This window comes from Macrobrachium nipponense, chromosome 47, assembly GCF_015104395.2.
Source record: "Macrobrachium nipponense isolate FS-2020 chromosome 47, ASM1510439v2, whole genome shotgun sequence".
NCBI classification, from domain to species: domain Eukaryota; kingdom Metazoa; phylum Arthropoda; class Malacostraca; order Decapoda; family Palaemonidae; genus Macrobrachium; species Macrobrachium nipponense.
The window spans coordinates 26,898,467-26,919,845 of NC_087222.1; the positions used below are offsets into that span (position 1 = coordinate 26,898,467).

The 21,379-nt window shown below is 37.4% G+C and overlaps 1 protein-coding gene across 1 annotated transcript in view; it reads left to right on the forward strand.

Annotated features, from left to right (window-relative positions):
- LOC135204812 (fasciclin-3-like) overlaps nucleotides 1-21,379 on the forward strand; it is a 47,244-nt gene that overhangs the window by 9,308 nt on the left and 16,557 nt on the right. Inside the window, 11 exon segments of the mRNA XM_064234999.1 lie at nucleotides 1,226-1,365; nucleotides 5,569-5,680; nucleotides 5,683-5,742; nucleotides 6,839-7,026; nucleotides 7,796-7,928; nucleotides 8,346-8,536; nucleotides 9,503-9,650; nucleotides 11,733-11,825; nucleotides 12,847-12,954; nucleotides 15,440-15,508; nucleotides 21,101-21,152. Of these exon segments, the coding sequence (XP_064091069.1) occupies nucleotides 1,226-1,365; nucleotides 5,569-5,680; nucleotides 5,683-5,742; nucleotides 6,839-7,026; nucleotides 7,796-7,928; nucleotides 8,346-8,536; nucleotides 9,503-9,650; nucleotides 11,733-11,825; nucleotides 12,847-12,954; nucleotides 15,440-15,508; nucleotides 21,101-21,152 (1,294 nt within the window).

The following is a 21,379-nucleotide window of genomic DNA, read 5'->3' on the forward strand; positions in this document are numbered from 1 at the left end:
ACCTCCTAACTTGAATCCAGTGAAGATTGTTCTTGTTTAAGCTTTTTATTTTCCCATCTACGTATATATTACACCCACATCATATGTTTTTATTTATTTTGATTCGATTTATCTGTCTCCAAATATATATATACTTTTTTTCTAGATGTACCTCTATCAACCTACGTACCTATAACACCCACCTATTATGTTCTTTGCATGGCCTCCCCACCCGTTGGGAGAAGTAGTTCGGAAAAGCTTTTTGGGGGGAAGGGGGAACCACGCCCTAAAATGGGGAGGCCCCTGAATATTCAGGCGGCCCAGGGACAACGCCCTTACCTTCCCCCTCCCCCCACAAAAAATGTAGCTACTCTACTGTTCGTGGAGGTGTTGCTTCAATAACTCGTTTTTTGGGCCAAGACCTCGGCGTTTGTAGAGCGCACTTAGACCTTGCGACGAGGATAGGAATGTGTGTATATATATATATATATATATATATATATATATTATATATATATATATTATATATATATATCATCATCATGACTATCATCATCACATCTCATACGCGTTGCTAGTCCACTGTAGGACAAATGCCTACAGACGCATCCTTCCATTCCCTTCTGTTTATGGTCTTTCTGTACCCGCAAATTTTCGTAGCTCGTCCATTCATCGTCTTCTCTTCCTTCCTCTGCTTCGTTTTAGAGAGAGAGATAAGAAGCATGCTAAAAATATCACATATACAGTACGTGTGTACAAGTTCACACTTACAGTACAAAAAAGTTATTTTGATACTTATTATTATTATTATGTCAGCCCGTTCTTCTGTCTGTCATTCAATCACGGCCAAACGGCTTGTCCGTTGGGCATGAAACTTGGCAGGGTTGTAGTGGGGACCCCTAAGATGGTTTTATGATGAGGTTTCATCCTACCTCCCAGCTCCCTTCCTCCGAAGGGGGTGGGGGGTGAGAAGGGATTCCCTGAAACGGAGCTGGTTCTGCCTGTAGACTTAGTTGCTTTACGAATTTATCATACATAATTTCTGTAAACATATGACTTATCATTTGGAAAATAGCACTATAGGGTAAGCATCAATGACATAATAGTTAAGAAAAACACTAGCGAGTCACTTTTATGAAGTAGCTGATGAATATATGCTTTTAGTAGGGATTGGTAAATTGCTAGTTATTATTATTATTATTATTATTATTATTATTATCTAACACTTCCCCTTCTTCTTTTGCAGGAGTGCGGGGCGCAGATGTGGCCCTCCTTTTTGACAGCGACGAGGTCATAGTGAACCCAGGGGACACCTTGAACCTCGACTGCGGGGTCCAGGGTGATTTCAGATCCTGCGTCTGGGAGGCCGCAAGTGGCACTTACCAGGTGAGAGACAGATTTTTGCTCATTTCTATTGGTGTTGGGTCTCTCGTAGGCCAGGGGTAGTGTTTCCCAGTACCAGATGTGAAGAATTGGAGGTTTATGTTAATAATTATTGGCGTGGAGTCTCTCGTAGGCCAGGGGTAGTGTTTCCCAGTACCAGATTTGAGAATTGGAGATTTTTGCCAATAATTTTTGGTGTGGGGTCTCGCGTAGGCCAGGGGTAGTGTTTCCTAGTACCCGATGTGAGAACTGGAGATTTATGCTAATAATTATTGGTGTGGGGTTTCTCGTAGGCCAGGGGTAGTGTTTCCCAGTACCAGATGTGAGAATTGGAGATTTTTGCTAATAATTTTTGGTGTGGGGTCTCACGTAGGCCAGGGGTAGTGTTTCCCAGTACCAGATGTAAGAATTGGTGGTTTATGTTAATAATTATTGGTGTGGAGTCTCTCGTAGGCCAGGGGTAGTGTTTCCTAGTACCAGATATGAGAATTGGAGATTTATGCTAATAATTATTGGTGTGGAGTCTCTCGTAGGCCAGGGGTAGTGTTTCCCAGTACCAGATTTGAGAATTGGAGTTCCCATGCTATAATTATTGGTGCGGGGTCTCTCGTAGGCCAGGGGGAGGGTGTTTAGAAGTTACCAGATTTTTTTAGAATTGGAGATTTTTGCTAATAATTTTTGGTGTGGGGTCTCACGTAGGCCAGGAGTAGTGTTTCCCAGTACCAAATGTAAGAATTGGAGGTTTATGTTAATAATTATTGGTGTGGAGTCTCTCGTAGGCCAGGGGTAGTGTTTCCTAGTACCAGATGTGAGAACTGGAGATTTATGCTAATAATTATTGGTGTGGGGTCTCTCGTAGGCCAGGGGTAGCGACCTGGGATGTGTTATTTTGTTTATTTATTTATTATTTTGTTTATTTATTTATTTATTTGTTTATTTATTTATTTATTTATTTATTTATTTATTTATTTATTTATTGTAGTTTCAGGCTTCTTTGGTGGTTGCAGGGCTAGCAACCTCACCCTGTAAGAAAGTTCATGAGAAACTTTCAATACCCCACAGATTATTATTATTATCAACTGGACAGCTAAAGTCTATAAAAATGCCACAAATTATTATTTTTTTTATTTGGAATGGGATCCTAAGTACATCAAGTCGAAAAGAAAATATATTTATTTCTAATCCACTGCAGAAAAATAACATATTTAAGCCTGAATAAATATAGGGTTTTGCATTTAAGGATTCGTTGATGCCATAGGAGAGAGAAAATATCATACGTAAGACTGAAATACATTATTTTGTATATAAGGGATAGGAGAATAACATAGCGTGAAAAATACTATATTGTAATGTAAGGATACAATGTATATATGTGTGTGTGTTTAGATGAATATACTTTAAAGAAGAATATTGCTCTCAGACCAACGTCGTATTTTTGGTACAATGTAATCGCCAAAGATGGGGAAAAACAACATTATGTTAAGAGACAAAAAAAAATTGTTTTTAATCTTTTTAATGGCGTCGTGAAGACTCACAGGGGCCTCTCTCTCTCTCTCTCTCTCTCTCTCTCTCTCTCTCTCTCTCTCTCTCTCTCTCTCCGTATTCAAAGCATTACTCTCAATCCTTGATTTTTATGACAAATATTTAAGGTCATTTGATATACATATTTCCAGTTAAAACGTGGCCCAGGGGGTAGGGGGGAATGGGGGAAGGGTATGTGTTGGAATTTAGTGTCATGTTTGCGTTTGTGGTCAAAAACACATTGGTCTAAACGTTCATTGCTTTCTGAGGAGGGGGAATTTTCCCCCTTTTCCCCCCACAAAAAATAATTTTCTCTCTCTCTCTCTCTCTCTCTCTCTCTCTCTCTCTCTCTGTGCCACTTTTCGTAACTTTTGAGAAGGCAAGGTTATGGTACTACTAAGGTTAGACCTAGGCCTAATACCTTCGTATACTCTCTCTCTCTCTCTCTCTCTCTCTCTCTCTCTCTCTCTCTCTCTCTCTAAAAAGTAAAAGGGGAAAAGGACCTTTAACACTGTTTAGACGCCAAGCAAGCGCATCGAACCTTAGACCATAATAATCGGTTGAATGTCGACCACAAAGTCCCTTTTGTAGACAGCTCAGAGGTTCTGTGCGGTTGCGTTCAGTCGCCTGGAAAGCGATCTAGTTTGTTTTGGACACGTTCAGGTGGCTATTTATACCTGCGGGAACGGGGTGTGTTTAGTAGGTGTTAATACTTTGCAGCCTGTTCAGTTGGTATTAATACTTTTATGGGGCCTGTTCAGTTGTTGTTTTTTATCGTGGGGTGAGTTCAGTTGGCTATTTTTTTCAACTTTGGCTGCGTTCAGTTTTGTTTTTGAATTGGCGTGTGTTCGGTTGGTATTTTACCTCATGTGGCATTGTTCAGTTGGTATTTTTATTACATAAGGCGTGCTCAGTTGCTATATTATGCCATTTGGCATCGTTCAGTTGGTATTTTTTTTTATTTGTGATGTGTTCCGTTGGTGTATTCACTTTCGTGAGAGTTCATCAGCTATTTACACATTTGAAGGTTCGTTTAGTTGTTATGTATACATTGGTGGTTCGTTCAGTTGGTACTTTTGGGTCAGTTCAATTGACTATTCACACTTTTGGGGGTTCGTTCAGTAGGTACATTTACCCTTGGTGTGCGTTTAGTTGGGTTGCATTTAGACGAAGGTTCGTTCAAGTGGTTAATTGTAACTTAGTGCGTGTCCAAATGGCTAGTTATAGTGTTGGGGATTCGTTCAGTTGATAGCTTTACTCTCTCGGTATGTTCAGTTGGGTCGCATTTTTGTGTGGAAATGCGTTCAGTTGGTTCAGGTGTGTATATTTTGTATATTTTTACAACTTTGTACCTCATTCGATACCACAATTAAACTATACTCTTGTTGTTTAAATATCTTCTTTTTTTCCATGTGAATAGATTTATTATTATTATTATTATTATTGTTGTTGTTGTGCCAAACAAAACTAGTACTATATATTTTTGTTTTGCTCAAATAATTCGATTGGTTACCTATACCATTATACGTTTGTAACCATTTGTGATTATAAATGTTCAGTTATAACAAAATCAAGCTGTGTGTGTGAGAGAGGAGAGAGAGACGAGAGAGAGAGAGATGAGAGAGAGAGAGGAGACGATGAGAGACCGAGAGAGAGAGAGAGAGAGAGAGCCATTCCTATTGAATCCACAGAACACTTTTGTTGCCACCAAATCGCGAAAGGCCTCAGTCACTATTTGCATAGCGGAACAGGGACCCTCTCCCCTCCTCCCCAATAGGGTCCTCTATTTGTATGGCTAAGTTCAGCTTTGGGAGCAGAATCCTGACAAATGATTTGGCCCTAGCAGAGTAATTAAGTGAATGATAGCCCCAGCAGTTCAGAGCAGGAGAAAGTTAAACGGCGTTGGGTTTGGTCAGGAGTTGTGTGGGTGACTGCAGTACTTATATATATATTTTTTGTCATTTTTTTTTCTCTCTGGCTTTCAAGCCTCACTAAATGGCTGCTGTGGTTTGGTGTAAGTAATGTAGGGTAACTTCTATATCTTTTGCTTTATAAATCGGGCTTTTAACTATACACTCCTCCAGTCACCTCTTGTATCTCGTTTTCAGAGAGAGAGAGAGTCGTTTGATATGAAACAAATAATTATGAATTCGACCCGAGGTAACCATTTGTTCTGAACAAATCTTGTAGCAATTATATATATATATATATGTGTGTGTGTATGTGTGCATGTATTATGTATGTATACAGAATCACACATAACACCAACTTGCAACAGATCTTGAGAGCATCATCAAAGAACTCTTCTATGAAAAAGAGACAGAAGTGGGTCACTTCTGGGAACGGAGCCATCTGCAACTGGGAGCCTGTAACTGTATTCAATCTAACTGTACCTACAATTTGAGGTCTTGCCCTTATTAAACGAGGTTCCATCCCCAACACGGACTGGGCTTGTCTTTTCAGATCGATAACGGAACAAAGAAGGCCTCCTATAGAATATGTGATGAGAGAGAAAGAGAGTGTGTGCTAATAATAATTCTTTCAAATTAACACCATCATGTTTAAAGCTTGAATTGGATGCCTTACCCCATATGAATAGTGTTTAAGCTTATGGATGCTAATCATTATTATTATATTAGTAATAATGTTTCAACAGCAACGACTAACAAGCTCATACACTTTCAGATCGAAGATGTGTACTCCAATCTCTACTCATGGATGGGCAAACCAGCCGTGGAAGAGAACAACCAATGTGGCATCACCATCAACTCAGCCAACATAGAACACCATGGGATCTGGACTGTAAAGTGTACGTCAGAGGGAACTCTCTCGTCGGGAAAAAGAAAGTGGTTGTCACAAGTAAGTTTGATTGTCTCCCATTCTTTCCAGAGGTCTTTTTTCCAGAGATAATTCTGGAAAGCACTTGTGTTGAAATTCATTTCAGTGTTTGAGTAGGAAGTAACCTACATTCTTTCCAGAGGTCCTTTGTTCCAGAAATAATTCTGGAAGGCATTTGTGCTGAAATTTAGTATTTCAACGTTTAAGTGGGAAGTAACCTATATTCTTTCCAGAGGTCCTTTGTTGCAGAAATAATTCTGCAAGTCATTCTTCCTGAAACTTACGTCAGTTCCAGTGGGAAGCGACATAGATTTTATCATTGTATTCCTTCCAGAGATCCCTTCTTCCAGACTATTCTGGAAGTCATTTCTGTTGGGAGTTATTTCAGTGTTTTAGGAAAGTAACAGGCTTTATTCATAGTTTTACCCAGTCCAGAAGACTTTTATTCCAGAAATCATTCTGGAAGCCATGCCAGTTGGAATTCAGTTCAATATGTCAGTGGGAATTACTAACATAAATTTTATCATTTCATTCCTGTAGAGGTCTTTTATTATGTGCTTTGTTTTATTTCAAAAGAATTATACAGCAATTAGAGCCAGTACCATACAAAATGGAACTTGTGGCTTCCCACTAATAAGTGAATGTGTTGTGAACTATGTCATTTTGGTTCCTAAACCACCAGGCAGTAACTAAGGTCCCTGTGGCCATTTGTTATGTAATGAGAAACATTTAACTGTTAAACAATATGAAATGATAGGGTGCTCTCCACATTAGGTAATTTTTATCTGTATAGAGAGGAAATCTTATCAATAATTGCTCCTTGATCCAAGGAATGAATGAAACAGAGGGACAACTTCTCTAAGACTTTGTAGGCTATTTTATTGAAATGTTAACTTGTGTTTAGTTAGGTGTACAAAACATGGCCAATTTTTGAAAGAAGTTGTGAGAAATCTTTTATAAAGATATAAAATGATTCAGTCTACAGTACACATTTTAGAAGAATCAATCTCTTATCTTATGTAGGGCTTTATATTTTAATTCAAATTGCACCCTTGTACAAGTCGTAGCCTATATTCTTGATTTACATTTTGACTGACTGCAACCCCTTCTATTCCAGTCAAGCCAACCACCCCAGTCTTGGAGATAGACCAACCCGGAGGAACCCTAGAAGTCTCCAATGCCGAAGAAACGGAGGTGAAGTGTTCTGTGGCTGGGGCTAGGCCGGCTGCAGACATACGTTGGTACCTGGGCGATAAAGACGTAACAGTATTTGCCGCGGCAGACCAGACTCCTAATGGCGAAGAAGTGAGTTTTGCATATGCAGCGGTCAAGTTGTTTTTTTAAATTGTGGCTTCCATTTTGCTGGCTGATCAGGTCTAGAGATAGTGGACCCCTTTATATCCTACTGTTGTAGGGGACCACAGTATGAATCTGTGGTATTTGGGTGGGAAAAATTAATCAAGTGAAATATTAACCTTACCTAACCTGGGGGTTACATGTCCTTACCTTGCTGGGGGCTTTGCCACCCTTGGACTCCCCCTGCAACCTAACTTGACCTAGTGCATGATGTTGCTTTGAAAACATTCGGTAAAGTTTACATTGAATATCAGTAGTTCCAATACTTACTAAACCAATTTTCATTATGGAAGGTTTGACTAAACCAATTTTCATTATGGAATGTTTGAATGTTTAAGGAACATATCTTTATAATCACTTAATGAACAGTTATGCAGATGCTCTTAATTTTTTTAATTTTCACTGAATGGTTAGAATACCACAAGTCTGTCTTCCTGATATGTTGAAGGTGAGTAGTGGAACTAGGAAGCTTAAAAGTATAATGCTCCTAAGGAGAACTCTTAATACCTTGAGCTGGTACTGAACAGAAAAAATACCTGTGTGTGTTCAGCAGTTACAATTAAGTATACAAAATAATGATTGTCTTCACAAGCAATCCAAAGTCATCTTGGTGGTATAAATATTAGCTATTCCAGATCCTTGTTCATCCTCAGATATTTTCTGTAGCAATGATTTTTGCTTGTTATTATATTATTAATCTGTACATTTTACCTTCCAGGACATGCACAAGACAGTATCAACTTTGAGTCGCACATTTGAACCGTCAGAAAATGGACGTCTCCTCACTTGTACTGTCATGCACCAAACGCTGTTGGTCCCAGATAATACCTCCATCCCCATCAGTGTTATTTGTAAGGATTTTTCAGCATTTATCTTTGTAAAATTGACATGTATGTAAGATAAGATGAGAACTTTCAACATTCACACAAGTTGGTGATGTATTGAATCCTGCAACTGCCCTGCTGTAACTGAATAGTATACATATAGGATAGGCCTTTCACTGGTATCCTACGCTGAAAGATTTAAGGTTTGTACGCCACTTCGCAATAGGTTAGACTTGTTTTCCCAACTTGTTTAATTTTTAGTTTCCTCCTTCCTTTCCATATTAATTTTCTTTCAGCTTTGGCATCTAGTGACCCATTCATTGGTCTTTATATTAAAAGAAGAATAATGATGCCATTTCATTTCAAATTATTTTGCAGCCAGGGAGTGACTTAGCAGATTATAACAATCCAAAATGCTGACTTCTTTATGCCTCTTCTTTTCAGTTAAACCAATTGAAAAACCTCTCAGTACATACTACCAGATAGTGCCAGGCAGTGATTATGAAGTAAAGCTCAATTTCTCAGCGAACCCACCACCCACTCGGACTGAGTGGAGGTACGGAGAAGGCTTCCAGAATCTGGCTACATCCATTCCAGTTCCAGGAGCTACTGACAGATACACTACTAGTGTTGAAGTAAGTTGATTTGGTTCTACAGTAAAGTGTCTTTTGTGATAAGAGATCCCGATTACTCTTGGGTATGCTTGCTTGATTTTGGCCGAGTGATGCCTTTCCCAACATTTGGTAAAAGCTCAGAATGTTATGTTACCAGACTATTTAACTGTTTAAAGGTTTTTATATCTCACCTGTTCTATTAGATCCAAGGGGATGATGGAAAGGGCAACAATGTGGATAAGAATGATCTCCTACCCATTGCCTAATCTTGCAGTTTTCTCAGCCAACTTTCTTTGAAAACACACTTTGGGAGTTGAACCTGTAGAAACCACAAAAGCAAGAGCAATGGAGTTCTACAGTATTTCAAATATTACAGTAACATTTTTACCATCAAATACTGTACTTGAACAAGCAAATGTCTCACATGATACCTTTGCTGTACTAATACCAAAAGTAATGCAGTACCCTAGTACTTGATTCCCTTTCTATTTCTGTCTAGAATTGTGAACACACTGCATCAGTCATAAACCCTTAACCAGAGAAGAATATGAAAGCAAAGGTGTCCTTAATGTATTTTAAAACTGTTGCAAGGAAAATGTCTTCAGTTGAGACATTTGCCTACAAAAAGAACATTTACAGTGTGGATGCAATGTAGTGCACGCATGATTTATTGGTTTAGAATAGCCTTACGCCTGTTTATGTAAACATCAGCACTTCCCAGAGCATTGCTGATCTTTGACCACACTATGCAAGTCATTAAAAGTGATAAAGAAGAATTATTTTTATTTTCTCTACCCGAGGCCTAATGATAAACCTAACAAAATAAATGATGCTATATTTACTCCTATGGAAAGAAGGGAATATCTATTATAATTGATTTTAACTTTTTCAAAACGCAAAACAAAGTAAGTCATATCCAAGCCCATAGAAAGGAGGGAGTATCTATATTGTAATTCATTGTAATTTTTCCTTTTTCCCCCCTAACAGGAACTAGGCGACGGACAGTACACAGCCAAGCTACATATCTCGGGCTTCACCGATGCAGATGCCAACCAGCGGTATGTTTTATTCGTCGAAAACGGGCTAGGAGCGACACAGTACCAGGTTAAGCTTTCTATGGACGAAGCTCCGTTAGGTAAGTTGTATGACTAACTTGAATGATAAAGTTCTCATTTTAGATATGGATTCTCTGCATTAAGGGTTGGTGGTAGAGTAACAATCATTCTTCATTAATAGTTTGTGTGTTTGTAATAATTAGCTAAATACTTGACATTGCAGTACTCTTAAATACTTTGTAATTCTTGAATGTTGAAAGGTCACTTTTGGGGATGTTAATGGATTATAAAGAGAAATTATAGTCAAATGTGTGCGAGTTAGATTACAGTAATCATGACATTTCATTCTGAGATTTTGTGTTTTTTCGTCTCCTAACCTGCATCTTGGTAACTTCCGATTGCATGTCTTGGGGTCTGTGTGCCATAACAAACATTTTTGACCAAGTAGAGAGTAATATTTTGAATTGTTTTAATCGCTTCCGGGATTGGTGTTCATTATGATATATAACGTTATACACTTTTTTTAAAAAAGCTTTTTTGTCATTTGTTTTGTTCCTTATTTAGCTAACGGCAAGAGATTAATTGTTTTTCCTTAATTTGTCTAATAAATGCATGTACTATTATTTGTTATTAATGAGACAGACTTGAATATCCGTTTAAAGTTTGTACAAGGTTTTTTCCTTTATGCTAGAGAATGGACATTGATCAAAGTAACCATACCTTACAAAATTGTGGTGCTTGAAAAGTTTGTGATGTTTTTCATGAAATAGAAATGATTATAGGCAGTGCCTCATGTAATCTAGATCTTATGATGTCGCTTGGAATCATTCATTTTAGAAACATTTGTTAAATTGTTCAGTCTCATCTTGAGAGGTTCCTGAATAGGGACAAACTACATCTTTCCAAGATACTGTATAGATTCTTTCAACTCTAATGATTTGCAGGTATGTTGGTGGATGTTTCTGATACCCTTAAGTAAGGTTTGAAATGCACCATGATAAAAATTTCAGAAGGGTATGGTTACTTCCCTTGTTTTACTGAAATAAAAGAGTGAGCTGTTAATCCCACATCTTTGTGAGCTTCAATGATCTGTCGTTATATTTTTTTTTATATATATAAAAGTAAGCAAAACTACTAACTTTTAAAACCACAGGCTTCCTAACAGCACTTGCACTGTAAGTAGAATTGTTTTGTCATAATTCTACATAATTGTATGTGCTAAAATGTTTCCATTCTAGGCTTATTTGATGTACTCTTTGTCTTCAGTTTAGCTTCACGCTTCTCGGCATAAGGGCAGAAAGCAGGTGTCTTTCCTGAGACAGTAGAAAATGTTTACAGTATATAAGTTTAATGTAATCGTATGCGGTTAAGTCAAAGAATAGAACTGATTAATATTTAGACACTTGAGTAGCACTCTCCAGTTTCCAGGTCATATTGAGCCTTTGTGAAATTTTTTGCCAACATGAACAACCATAGTTTGAAATGCTATATTTCTGTGTGCACAATTTTTCAAGATAGTTTTATTTATATGTAGATCATTCTTTAAAGTTATTTTTCTTAGGGATGTTCGATGACATTAGGGTCTAGACATGGTCTTTGCTAACTAAATTTTGTCATGCTATCAATGAAGTTGACAGCATAGATTTCTTTTGTTGGTGTTCTCTCAGAAAGGTGTGTTTCATTGCAATAGGGAGCATGAACTGAAGATTTAAAAAAGGAAGAAAAAACTGCACCTTTCAGTGTGGTAGCCATTACTAGGTACCTTAATAGAAATGCAAATTCCTGTGCTGTATGAAGGCTGCCTTCAAGGTTGTGTTTACCAGGTTATGAAGGGTATTTCAAGTTGTAAGTTGTTATAATTAGCCTTTTTATCATCTTGGATTGACATATGTCATGGGGATTATCATTCAAACTTCCCAATGGCCTCTTTTATTTTGACATTCCCACAATACTTAAAGTTAGCCTTACTCATTTTTTGGATACTTTTAAGTCTGAACGTGTTAGAAAAGACAGATGTTTAGTCTAAGAGAAACCTAGAGCGAGGAAAGAAAGCATGGATCACCCTTTCTCGTAAACTAAGATCCCCCCGTGCTTTTAGCCCCATTGAGCTATCATTCGTCAACTGAGGTGTAACTTGAGTGTGTCTTGTCTCTTCCTTATAGATGGTGACTCTGAATATCGCGACCATGACAAAATCCCACCCACAGAATTTTCAGTGTCTGAAGGTATTGTTTTCGATGGTGAAATGGAGTCAAGTAAGTCGGGGTGCTAACGTCCCTCTTCGCAGAGCCAGTCACCTTCACCTCTCTAACAATCTTGCCTCTCATATCTCTCAGACACTGTTGCTATGTAAACTAACAATTGTTGACGATTACCGAAAGCTCCAGCTACTAACAAATTTACAAAAGTCTTGACCTGCCACTTCAGACTATGGAAGGATTTTATTCTTTTTCCCTTTTTTTGTAATTTTTTTTTAAAACTAAGATTGTAGTCTATTTTGGTACATAGTACGGTGTACACTGTGGGTTGGGCTTCAGGAATTGAATTTGCATTACTCTGGTAACTCTTGATTTGCTTCTTTGCTTAGAGTCAATGTTTCGATGATTACTGAGATTGAGTAAAGGATTTGAGCATCACAAGAACATCTTGACCATATAAAAGTTAGTCCATAGAAGCACCCATAGACTGAAGGGGACCTCAGGTTTTTATTCCCAGAAATGATGGTGATCTCCTTAGATTGAGACTGAGTGGAAGCTAAAACGACACTCCTTCTTGCATGGACAGGGAAACGATATCCTTAGGAAATCTTGCAGTAGTTCTTTTGAGGTGAATTTCCAGTGAGGAGAATCTGGCCGTCTATGGAAACATATGTACCGTCTAAGCATGTCTAAACTGTGCATGTTTCTCATCATTCCATTTTTTCTTTCTTTTGGCATGCCTGTTTACATTTATACCTGCAGTAAGTTTTCTCTCTTAACAACTCGTTAATCTCGTCTCTTTTTACGTAGTGTAATGTGGTAGCTATGCTTTGAGGATAACGCCCAGTTAGCACCGACTTACTCTGTTGCGACTGAACATATTTCTGTTGAATATTGTAGTAGTCTTCCACTGCGACCTGTGGACGTAGATTGATGTGATAAAAAAGAAAAATTTATTATTATTTTTTTTTTTAGAAATGTAGCTCCATTAGATGGATTGGCATTGCTTCTGAAATGTTTTTAGGGCCTTGGTGTTACGTGTTTGGTGCTAAAGTTTAAATGTTTTCTCTCACTTTAGATGCTCTGAGCGGTGGAGCCGTCGCAGGAATCGTCATTGTGATACTAATAGTCGTCGTTGCAGTAGTTGCAGCGGGATATGCAAGATATCGTCAGATGTTCTGCTTTGGTAAGTACAGTTCTTATTTTTTCTTATACAAGTGCATAATGTCAAGCCAGAGATTAAGATTAAATCAGTGTCAATGGACTAGTCGACAAGTCTCAAACGTCTGAAATAGATTATGAATATTGCATTGGACTGAAGCTTCTTTGCTTGCTATGTCTTACTTGTAACTCAGATGTAAGGAATTTGTTTTAAAATGAGTAAATTTAATAACACAACTCTCACGAATGCATTGAAGGCTTAAGAACTGAGATGGCGGCAAAGTAAATTTTCAGATAAATGCATGAATTAAATTGTGACGACTGGCCTTGAGTATGTTACAAGATAAAACATTGATGATTATAAAGTGTGTTTGAAATGCAATAATTTTTCCAAGCAAATGTCATAGTTCCTACTTAGAAACATTGCTTTTGATGGGCTGTTTCGTTTGGTTTTTGAAATAGCATCCATTTACACATTTAGCAAAGATATGTGATGACCCTGCTATTGTAGGAGAAGAGGAATTTTTGAAGCTAAGGAGATATTGTATCTGGGGTTCAAATAGCCATCTTAGAGGAGTTTGCAGTCTTAATCATTCTCCTTTTAAAAGGGAACCTGTACCTTTAGCATATCTAAATAGACTGCGTGCAGCACTAACCTTAAGGTTTGAGCTTCTTCGGTAAGGAAAGAAGGCTCAGTTGAATTTGTCCTTCCTGGGCACACAAACAGTCCATTCCATGACTGTGCTGGTGATGTAGCTGATTATAGTATCTGTTCTCTTTGGGAACATATTTGAATTGAGAACACATATAAGGATATCTTCACAAGATCCTGCACTGCCTAAAGTGGATGAATCATCTTCGATGCTGTTTGTGTATATGGGTGCACACTTTAAACCAAGATATAAACGATGCAAGACAGCTTTTATCTCGTATGAGCAATTCATAATTAAAAATGAGTATCAGTGATGACTGAACTTTTATATACATTTTGAAACAGACTACTTCCATCACTGACTGTAGTTGACTTGTAAATGTACTGCCTTTTCCTTTTACCTTACACAGTCCACATATAATAGTATTTGTTTTATGGAAGTGACATTGAAAAAAAAATTTGCAGACTCAGTAATTTCCCACTTGAGCACAGTAGAGGCTTCCATTTATGTACTTGCGAAGTTTGTCACATACACTTGTATTTATGTCTAAAGTACTGATGTTGAGCCTTAAAATAATCTCTTCTGGCATTCTTTGGAGATACTCTAGACCAACTCTTTGAGAGGATAGAATCATGATTAATATGCCTATTGCAAGTTATTCACAAGAACTGCCGTAATACAACCGTGCAGTTCCTGCTCAGCAATATTTTGTTTCCTCGTCAGTCCAAGATAATATTCATGATATTAGTACATTACAGGGGTAATGGTTTGATGTTTAGTTATTATATCATTAGCTCCTATATGTTTCCTCCGTGCATGGTAGGATAAACAAGAACTTTTCAAAGATGGTAATGGGTTCTTTTTTTCTTTTTTTTTATAATACTTTCTTCTTTAATGTTGGTATGTCTTTGTAGTATGGGATTCACTTAGTAATGTTTGCTGTATGCAGGTATATTCTTGTAGTGAACATTAATATGCTGTTTACTATCTTATCTGAACTTTGAATGGAACAGGCCTATAGGTCCACCTGTGTAGTTATACCTCTTTCGTGCTTAACTACTTGATGTACGCCCTAGGGCTTTGCAAAAGTCGAGTATTCTTCAACAACTTTCTACATTCTAATCCTTCTGCTTACTTTTCCCTGTAGAATTAATGTTGATAAACAGATTCTTCGCATTTCAAAGTAGAACAGTTAAAACTAGCAATGACTACAGCTTTGTAAAAGATAAGTTTTTGCCATATGTAGTTAAATCTTGTAGTAGTGTATGAGCATGAACAGATTCCTAGCATTGATCAGAAGTACGGAAATTCACAGTCAAATTGGTATTTGGGATGTTGGTGCTTTCTGCAACCAGTAATCTATATCAAGAAAATATACTTAGGTTATATCAGAGGATACAATCCAGATAACAGTGGTAAATTGTAAGACAAGGAAAGTATATGAATCCAGCCGTATGAAGATAATATGCAGCATACCTCTATCAAGGAAAATGACACTATACTAATAGGTATTGTGATTAGAGACAGAAAAACAGTTGAACAATTATATTTGTAAATCTATTCGTACACAATGGAGCCATTATTTCAAGGTCACACAATGATGAGAAGTTACAATAGAAATTAAAGTCATTTAGATTTACTGATTAAACCAAATTTATACTCATTTTATACTAAAAGAGTTTTGAATTAGTTGGATGCTTGATAGTCCTGTGACCCAAAGATACATTAAGATACCTTTGAGTAACTTGTAGACGATCAATTGAAGTGGGGATTCTAGCCCAGGTGGGGGTGGGGGGGAAGCAGGAACCCCTGATCTTTAATGAATCCTTGTTGACCACATCAAAGAATTGCTTGCAGGACCCAATCTGTTTGCAGAAAAGACAAGGCACTTTCTTCCAAACTTTGCCACCGAATTCATTAGGCTATGTGAGTGGCAGACCTCTGTAGTGGTTTGAATTTGTTGACCCTTACCTAACCTACGTACCTGCGATCCCTCTAGGCTACTCTTGTCTGCTGCCCCCATACCTTCAAAGAAGTTTAGGAAGGTTCTCCATTACAAAACAAAAGTTCAAAATACTTCATAGATCATAGAAATGAATAGGCTTAATTGTAAACTTCCTTGAGTTGATGAAATTGTTTAGTTAATTTAAACCGTAAGATGGTGTAATATACTTTGTTCTTACCAAGATATATATATAATTATTGATATAATTGAAACATATAGAGGTATTAATAGCAGTTTTGTCTTCACTTTTGCCAGATAGCAATTTTCTCCAAAATAATATTGGTGCTCATTATAAATGCTGATAGACTGAAAAGATGATGATGGTTTGAGCTTATAAATGCTTCAAAAAGTGACTACATGAATCTGTAGTGACTTTCCTTTAGTAAGCTCAACGTGAATTGAACTGAAGGCTGACATTTACTGATTAATTGCATGTCCTACTGATGTTTCTTATTTCCATAGCTTTTGCTTCAGTGCCTTATCCGAATGTTCTTTTTTTTTACAAATATTTTTTTATGGTTTTGTTCTTGTGTCTCCTTTTGAAGTATGTTTGTACATTTACCATTTCATATTGTTTAACACTTGTGTATGTGGTTTGGTTGTCCAAGTGCTTTTGTTACATTTGAAAACATAGATAATTCATCATCCAGTGGACCTTGTTTTGCCAACGGAAGATCTTTTTGGGGTGACAGTCTGAAAAAAGACAAAAGTACAATGACTTTTCATTTGAAATTTTATTGTTATTCAATTGCCCAGTGGGCCTAGTTTTCCAATTTGAAAGATTTTTTTTTATTTGGGTGAAAGGTCACGAGAGAAAGTGCAGTAAAATGAGCCAAACCACTTGCATAACGTGCATGCATAGTTCAATTACTAACCCTTGGTCATGATATTAAAAAAATGAATAGTAGATACATCATGAGACTATTACTGATGGATTGTGGGAATAAACTTCTAATTGTAGAGGTTCCCACTTCATGCGTTGGAATGACTCCTCCTAAAATGTTGGAACTTGGCTAAAAAACAAGCGTTGGAATTTGGCTTTTTGGTTTTTTTTTGTCTTGGTCAAGAATTTGGGTTGAGAAAAAAGGCAAGTGTTTTGGCTGGCAAGACTTTATATAAGCTTCAACTGTCTACCCCCCTTGTTTCCCCCTGCCAATTCCCAATTCCCCTGTCATTTCTCTAGTGGTTATGTACTGCCTGGGAAAATGGTTCCTCATTACTGTACTTTTTTTTATTGTTTCACAAATTAATGTCCGTAGACCAGTGACGACCCGTGGTCTGTCGTAAGGTCGAATTAGAACCTGGCGAGGTTTTCAATTCATCCTTTGGTAGACCATGGGTTTACTCCTGTGGACTGTAGGTGCAGGGTTTAAAAGTCTTGGTCCACTGTAAAAAAATTAGTCAGTTTTTCTTTTTAGTGTTATCAATATTGTATTACTGAAATTATTGCTTATTTTGCAACCTGTACACTTTATTGCTGTTTTTCATTTTCTGTTTGTAAATTGGGTGTGTCTGTGTGTGTGTGTGTGTATTGTATGTAAATGTGTGTGTGTTTTGTACAGGCCTGGATAAGTGTTGGATTATAGTTGGGAGTTTTCGTATGCAACTATACAGTAGAAAATATTTTCTGTTGTACCAATTGACCTTAGCATTTTACAATGGCTCATTTGTCTTAATTTCTGTTTGTTACTCGGACTTTTTTTGTATGTGTTTGACAACTATGCCAGCTTTATTTTGACAAATTAGCTAGCTAAATTTCTGTAATTCTTGGATGAAAGATGAATTTCCTTAGAGTGATTATCCAAGAGACTGAAAGTGGTATTATATTGCTTGCTGTAGAATTAGGGTCTCAAAGCCCCTTGCTGAGAGAGAGAGAGAGAGAGAGAGAGAGAGAGAGAGAGAGAGAGAGAGAGAGAGAGAGAGAGAGAGAGAGAGAGAGAGAGAGAGAGAGAGAGAGAGAGAGAGAGAGAGAGAAGGATGTATTTAGCAAGTAAGACTGGATATGAACCACCAGGTAAGAGAATTATCAGCTGAGAAATGAGTAAGACAATTTTGAGAATGATTTGTGAAAAGCTAAATAAGAATGAGAGAGTAGATTTGAGACTATTAGTTATTTTGTGCAGTTCATTTGCTATATATACACCATATTAGTGCAGTATAGTATCCTTTTTTTTTTTATTCTGCATTCCTTTCAAAGTTGTATATTTAATTTGCACTGCTATCAAAATCAATACAGCACATCTTTTCCTTAGTTATGTAATTGTCAGTTCCATCCATTTTCTGTTTAAAGCTTCATTTAGTTTTTTTCTCTCCACCACTATTACTTGTAAAATATCAAAGCAGAGAATTTCCTGTGTTAAAATTATTGTTTCACTTTTCATCTTGTCATGGATATATATAAAATCTCAACAAATATCAAGAGACCTTATTTGTTTGTCAAAGCACCATCAGTTCTTTGAGCACACCCTTCTTTTTGATATGTGTGCTTTCTTTGAAGGCATGCGCTGCTGTGGCCATTACTACACCCGAAAGCTGTTCAGAAATTTCTGAGGTGGGCTAATTACAAAAAATATATAGCCTTGATTTGTGGGTATGAGCTGTAAAACTTACATTGGAGCAAAAATTTGGAAAGCAAAGTAAATTTACAGGGTTCAAATTAAGTTTGCATTTCATGGTCACTCACAAAATTACACTTGAGAAATTTGCCATAAAAAAAAGTTGTATTGCTTGCATTCCAAAGAAGTATTAATTAAATTAGATGAAATAAATCTTCAAGCCATTCGTTAAAGACAAATATTCTTATATAAAGGTTTTAGCAAAAGTATTCCAGGTTTCAACCTTCCGTTTCGTACATTTAGTGTTTTCTATGTGAAAAATCTTATGCAAGAAATCAGTTCTTTCCTTACTTGAAAATGGTGTCATGTTGACCTGTACTTAATCATTTTTAAAGTAACTTAGTTTGAAATATGATTGGCTCCAATATACCTTATATATGGCCGTGATCTAATGATTTATATGCTGTTAAATGCTCCAACATTTTGATAGGTTCATAAATTTGAAGTCTTCTTTCCAATGTATTAAGAGCAAACATAAACCAGCCCACAGTTGTTCGAAGCATAAATGAAATATATATCCCAAAATAAGATAAACAGGACAGAAAGAATGCCCCTATCTATGCCAGAGCAGCCATGGCCTATCAGAGAGAGTACACCAGTGAATTTTCTCTCTCTCCAATTACCCAACAACACTTGCCTAACTAACCCTTGGCCCGGTCTGTCACAGCCTCCCGAGCCGAGAGCAAAGCCTACATCCAAGACCCGGAGCGCAACGAAACTGACAATGGTACAGCAAACGATGCTGTCAAGAACTCGACCGACCATGTCAATGGAAAGACTGAAACAACGACAGTGGCCAATGGCAATGGGAACCTAGAACAGACTCACGTTGAAGAGATCAACAATGGCAAAAAAAACACTGACGTGTGAGCCCGGGGATGCGGTGTGTGGACACTCCCCCTCCTCCTCCTCCTTCATATATGATAACCTTTATTGATTGAGATTCCAGTATACACAGATCCATTTTCTGGCTGAGGACTTTCAAAAGACTAGAGCGGGAATACACATGCCCCAGATCATCAGTCGAAGGATATTTTACATGTTTTGTACGCGTGTATGTGTGCGAGCGTGGCTGTGTGCATGCATGAGTGTAAATATATATATGTATGTATGTCTGTATGTATGTATTTTTATCAAGGTAGTCTGTTCAGTTTCAACCATCACATTTATGAATGTTTTCCAGTACTAATGCAATGCTCCCACCCACCTTAACTACCTGCTGTAGAGACTGCAATTGGCATCCTTCAAGTCTGGCTTATTTTTCTGTAGTTTGAGCTCAGGGGACTTGTAAGCCTTAATCAAAGAAAAAACTCAAATGTCTCAACCAAGATGCTCTACAGTAGTTAGTTATTGTGCCTTAAGAATTGTGTATGGCATTTCCTAGGGGCATGTGTAAGCCATGGAAGTGGCCACAAGTCAGTGTTTCCTAAAAAAAAAAATAAAAGAATGGGTTGTTCAACACACTGAATTGTGACGTTTCACTATCAACTGGTTATTACATATTATAACTTTCCATGAGATCTTTGTTGTTTGCCAGTCCTCACTCCTGAAGAATAGGTGTGTGTGTGTGTGTGTGTATGCAGTTTTAATAATGATTCCATAACTGTAGACATCATCATTATCACCATGTCGTCACCGATATAGCTTTACTTGTTACGTGACATGAGCCAAGCTTCGTGACTTGACGTCACAGACCTTGGTCAGCTCAACCAATGATGTACAGTCTTTACTGATTAAACACGCGGGACGTTCGTACATTCCGATGGAGGATGATTTTTTAAAGGTTATAAAAAGTATGATGGCCACAGGTTAATCGTCCCCCAGGACGGTCGAGACAGCCGGGGTGTATTTTCTGGGCATTACTAAACTGTCTGGGCTATATGTGCCTCTCCCACCAATCAACCCAGGCTGAGTGCCGCCTCCCCGCTGTCTCGTTCCCCCCCCCACGGCTGTGTCTGATTGCATCATTGCTCGAGGAAGGGCGTTTTAGGCCCTTTCCTCCTCATCATGCTGATATATATAGATATACATATATATATAAACTTGAATGAATGGATCACACAATCTCGGTTGGTGTAGTAGGTCAACATGAACTTTCAAATCTAAAGGCTTTCTCAATCAGTCGGTTTTTATTGTAAATATTTTATTTGTATTTTACATGACAAAATATGACTGATATTTACATATATAAATACGTACTAGTTTTTTTTTAAGGGGGTCAATTTTTTTAGCATTTTTGTTGGGGGGTAATCATTGAGGTTTGAACTGGTCAACCAATATTTTGTAAACGATGAACCTCGAGATCTTTCATAGAGATAATATCAAAGCTGGTTTTGCTTTTTCTGTAAGTGATTGATATCCAGGTACCATGTCCATTTCTGGATGTTGATATACGTACTGTATAATTTAAGCACAACTCGATGTCTTTTATCATTCAAATTGTAATATTCAGATTATATCCATGTCAGATCATTGTATAATATTACTTGAGTGTAATCATTGTTGTGGTAAATCAAAAAACCCAATTCATATTAATGTTTTAAATGTTTTACCCATGTAATTTTAAGTAGATCTATTATAAGAATTTTAATAAATGTTAAAGAGAGCGAAGACATTTCATTTCGACTCCTCTCATGATGTATCTACTATGTACTAAGTGTCCTTTCGTTCCTTGTCTGTTGTTCGATGGTAACGTAGTGCATGACCCTTTTGGTTTTCATTCCTTTGAGTTCTAGATACATATACTTCACAATTTGTGCGTGCGTGTGTGTGCGTGTGTTTTTAACATTATATACTATCATTGGGATGACAAAATGAAATGGAAATATATTAACTTGGGAAAATGTGCAGGAAGAACGTAATGTACTCATTCAGACTACCCTTTTGCACTACGATCAGCTCCTGCTGCCGCAGCTGACCCAGAGGAGGGGAAGGATATCAAGGAGGAACAGTGAGTAGTGTTGAGGTTTTTTTCTAAGTTTAAGGGAAGCTTGAACGCGAGACTCATCGCATCAGGGCTTGTTGTTGTAAACATGTAAATATTTTAATAATGAGGTGATGAAGTCATGCTTGATTGCCAAGTAATAAATATGGGTTAATTGTTTGTTTTCAAGAAGTGGGTGATAAGTTGTGTTGAATGCCAGGTGATCACGCTATAACAATCCTTGGGTAAAATAT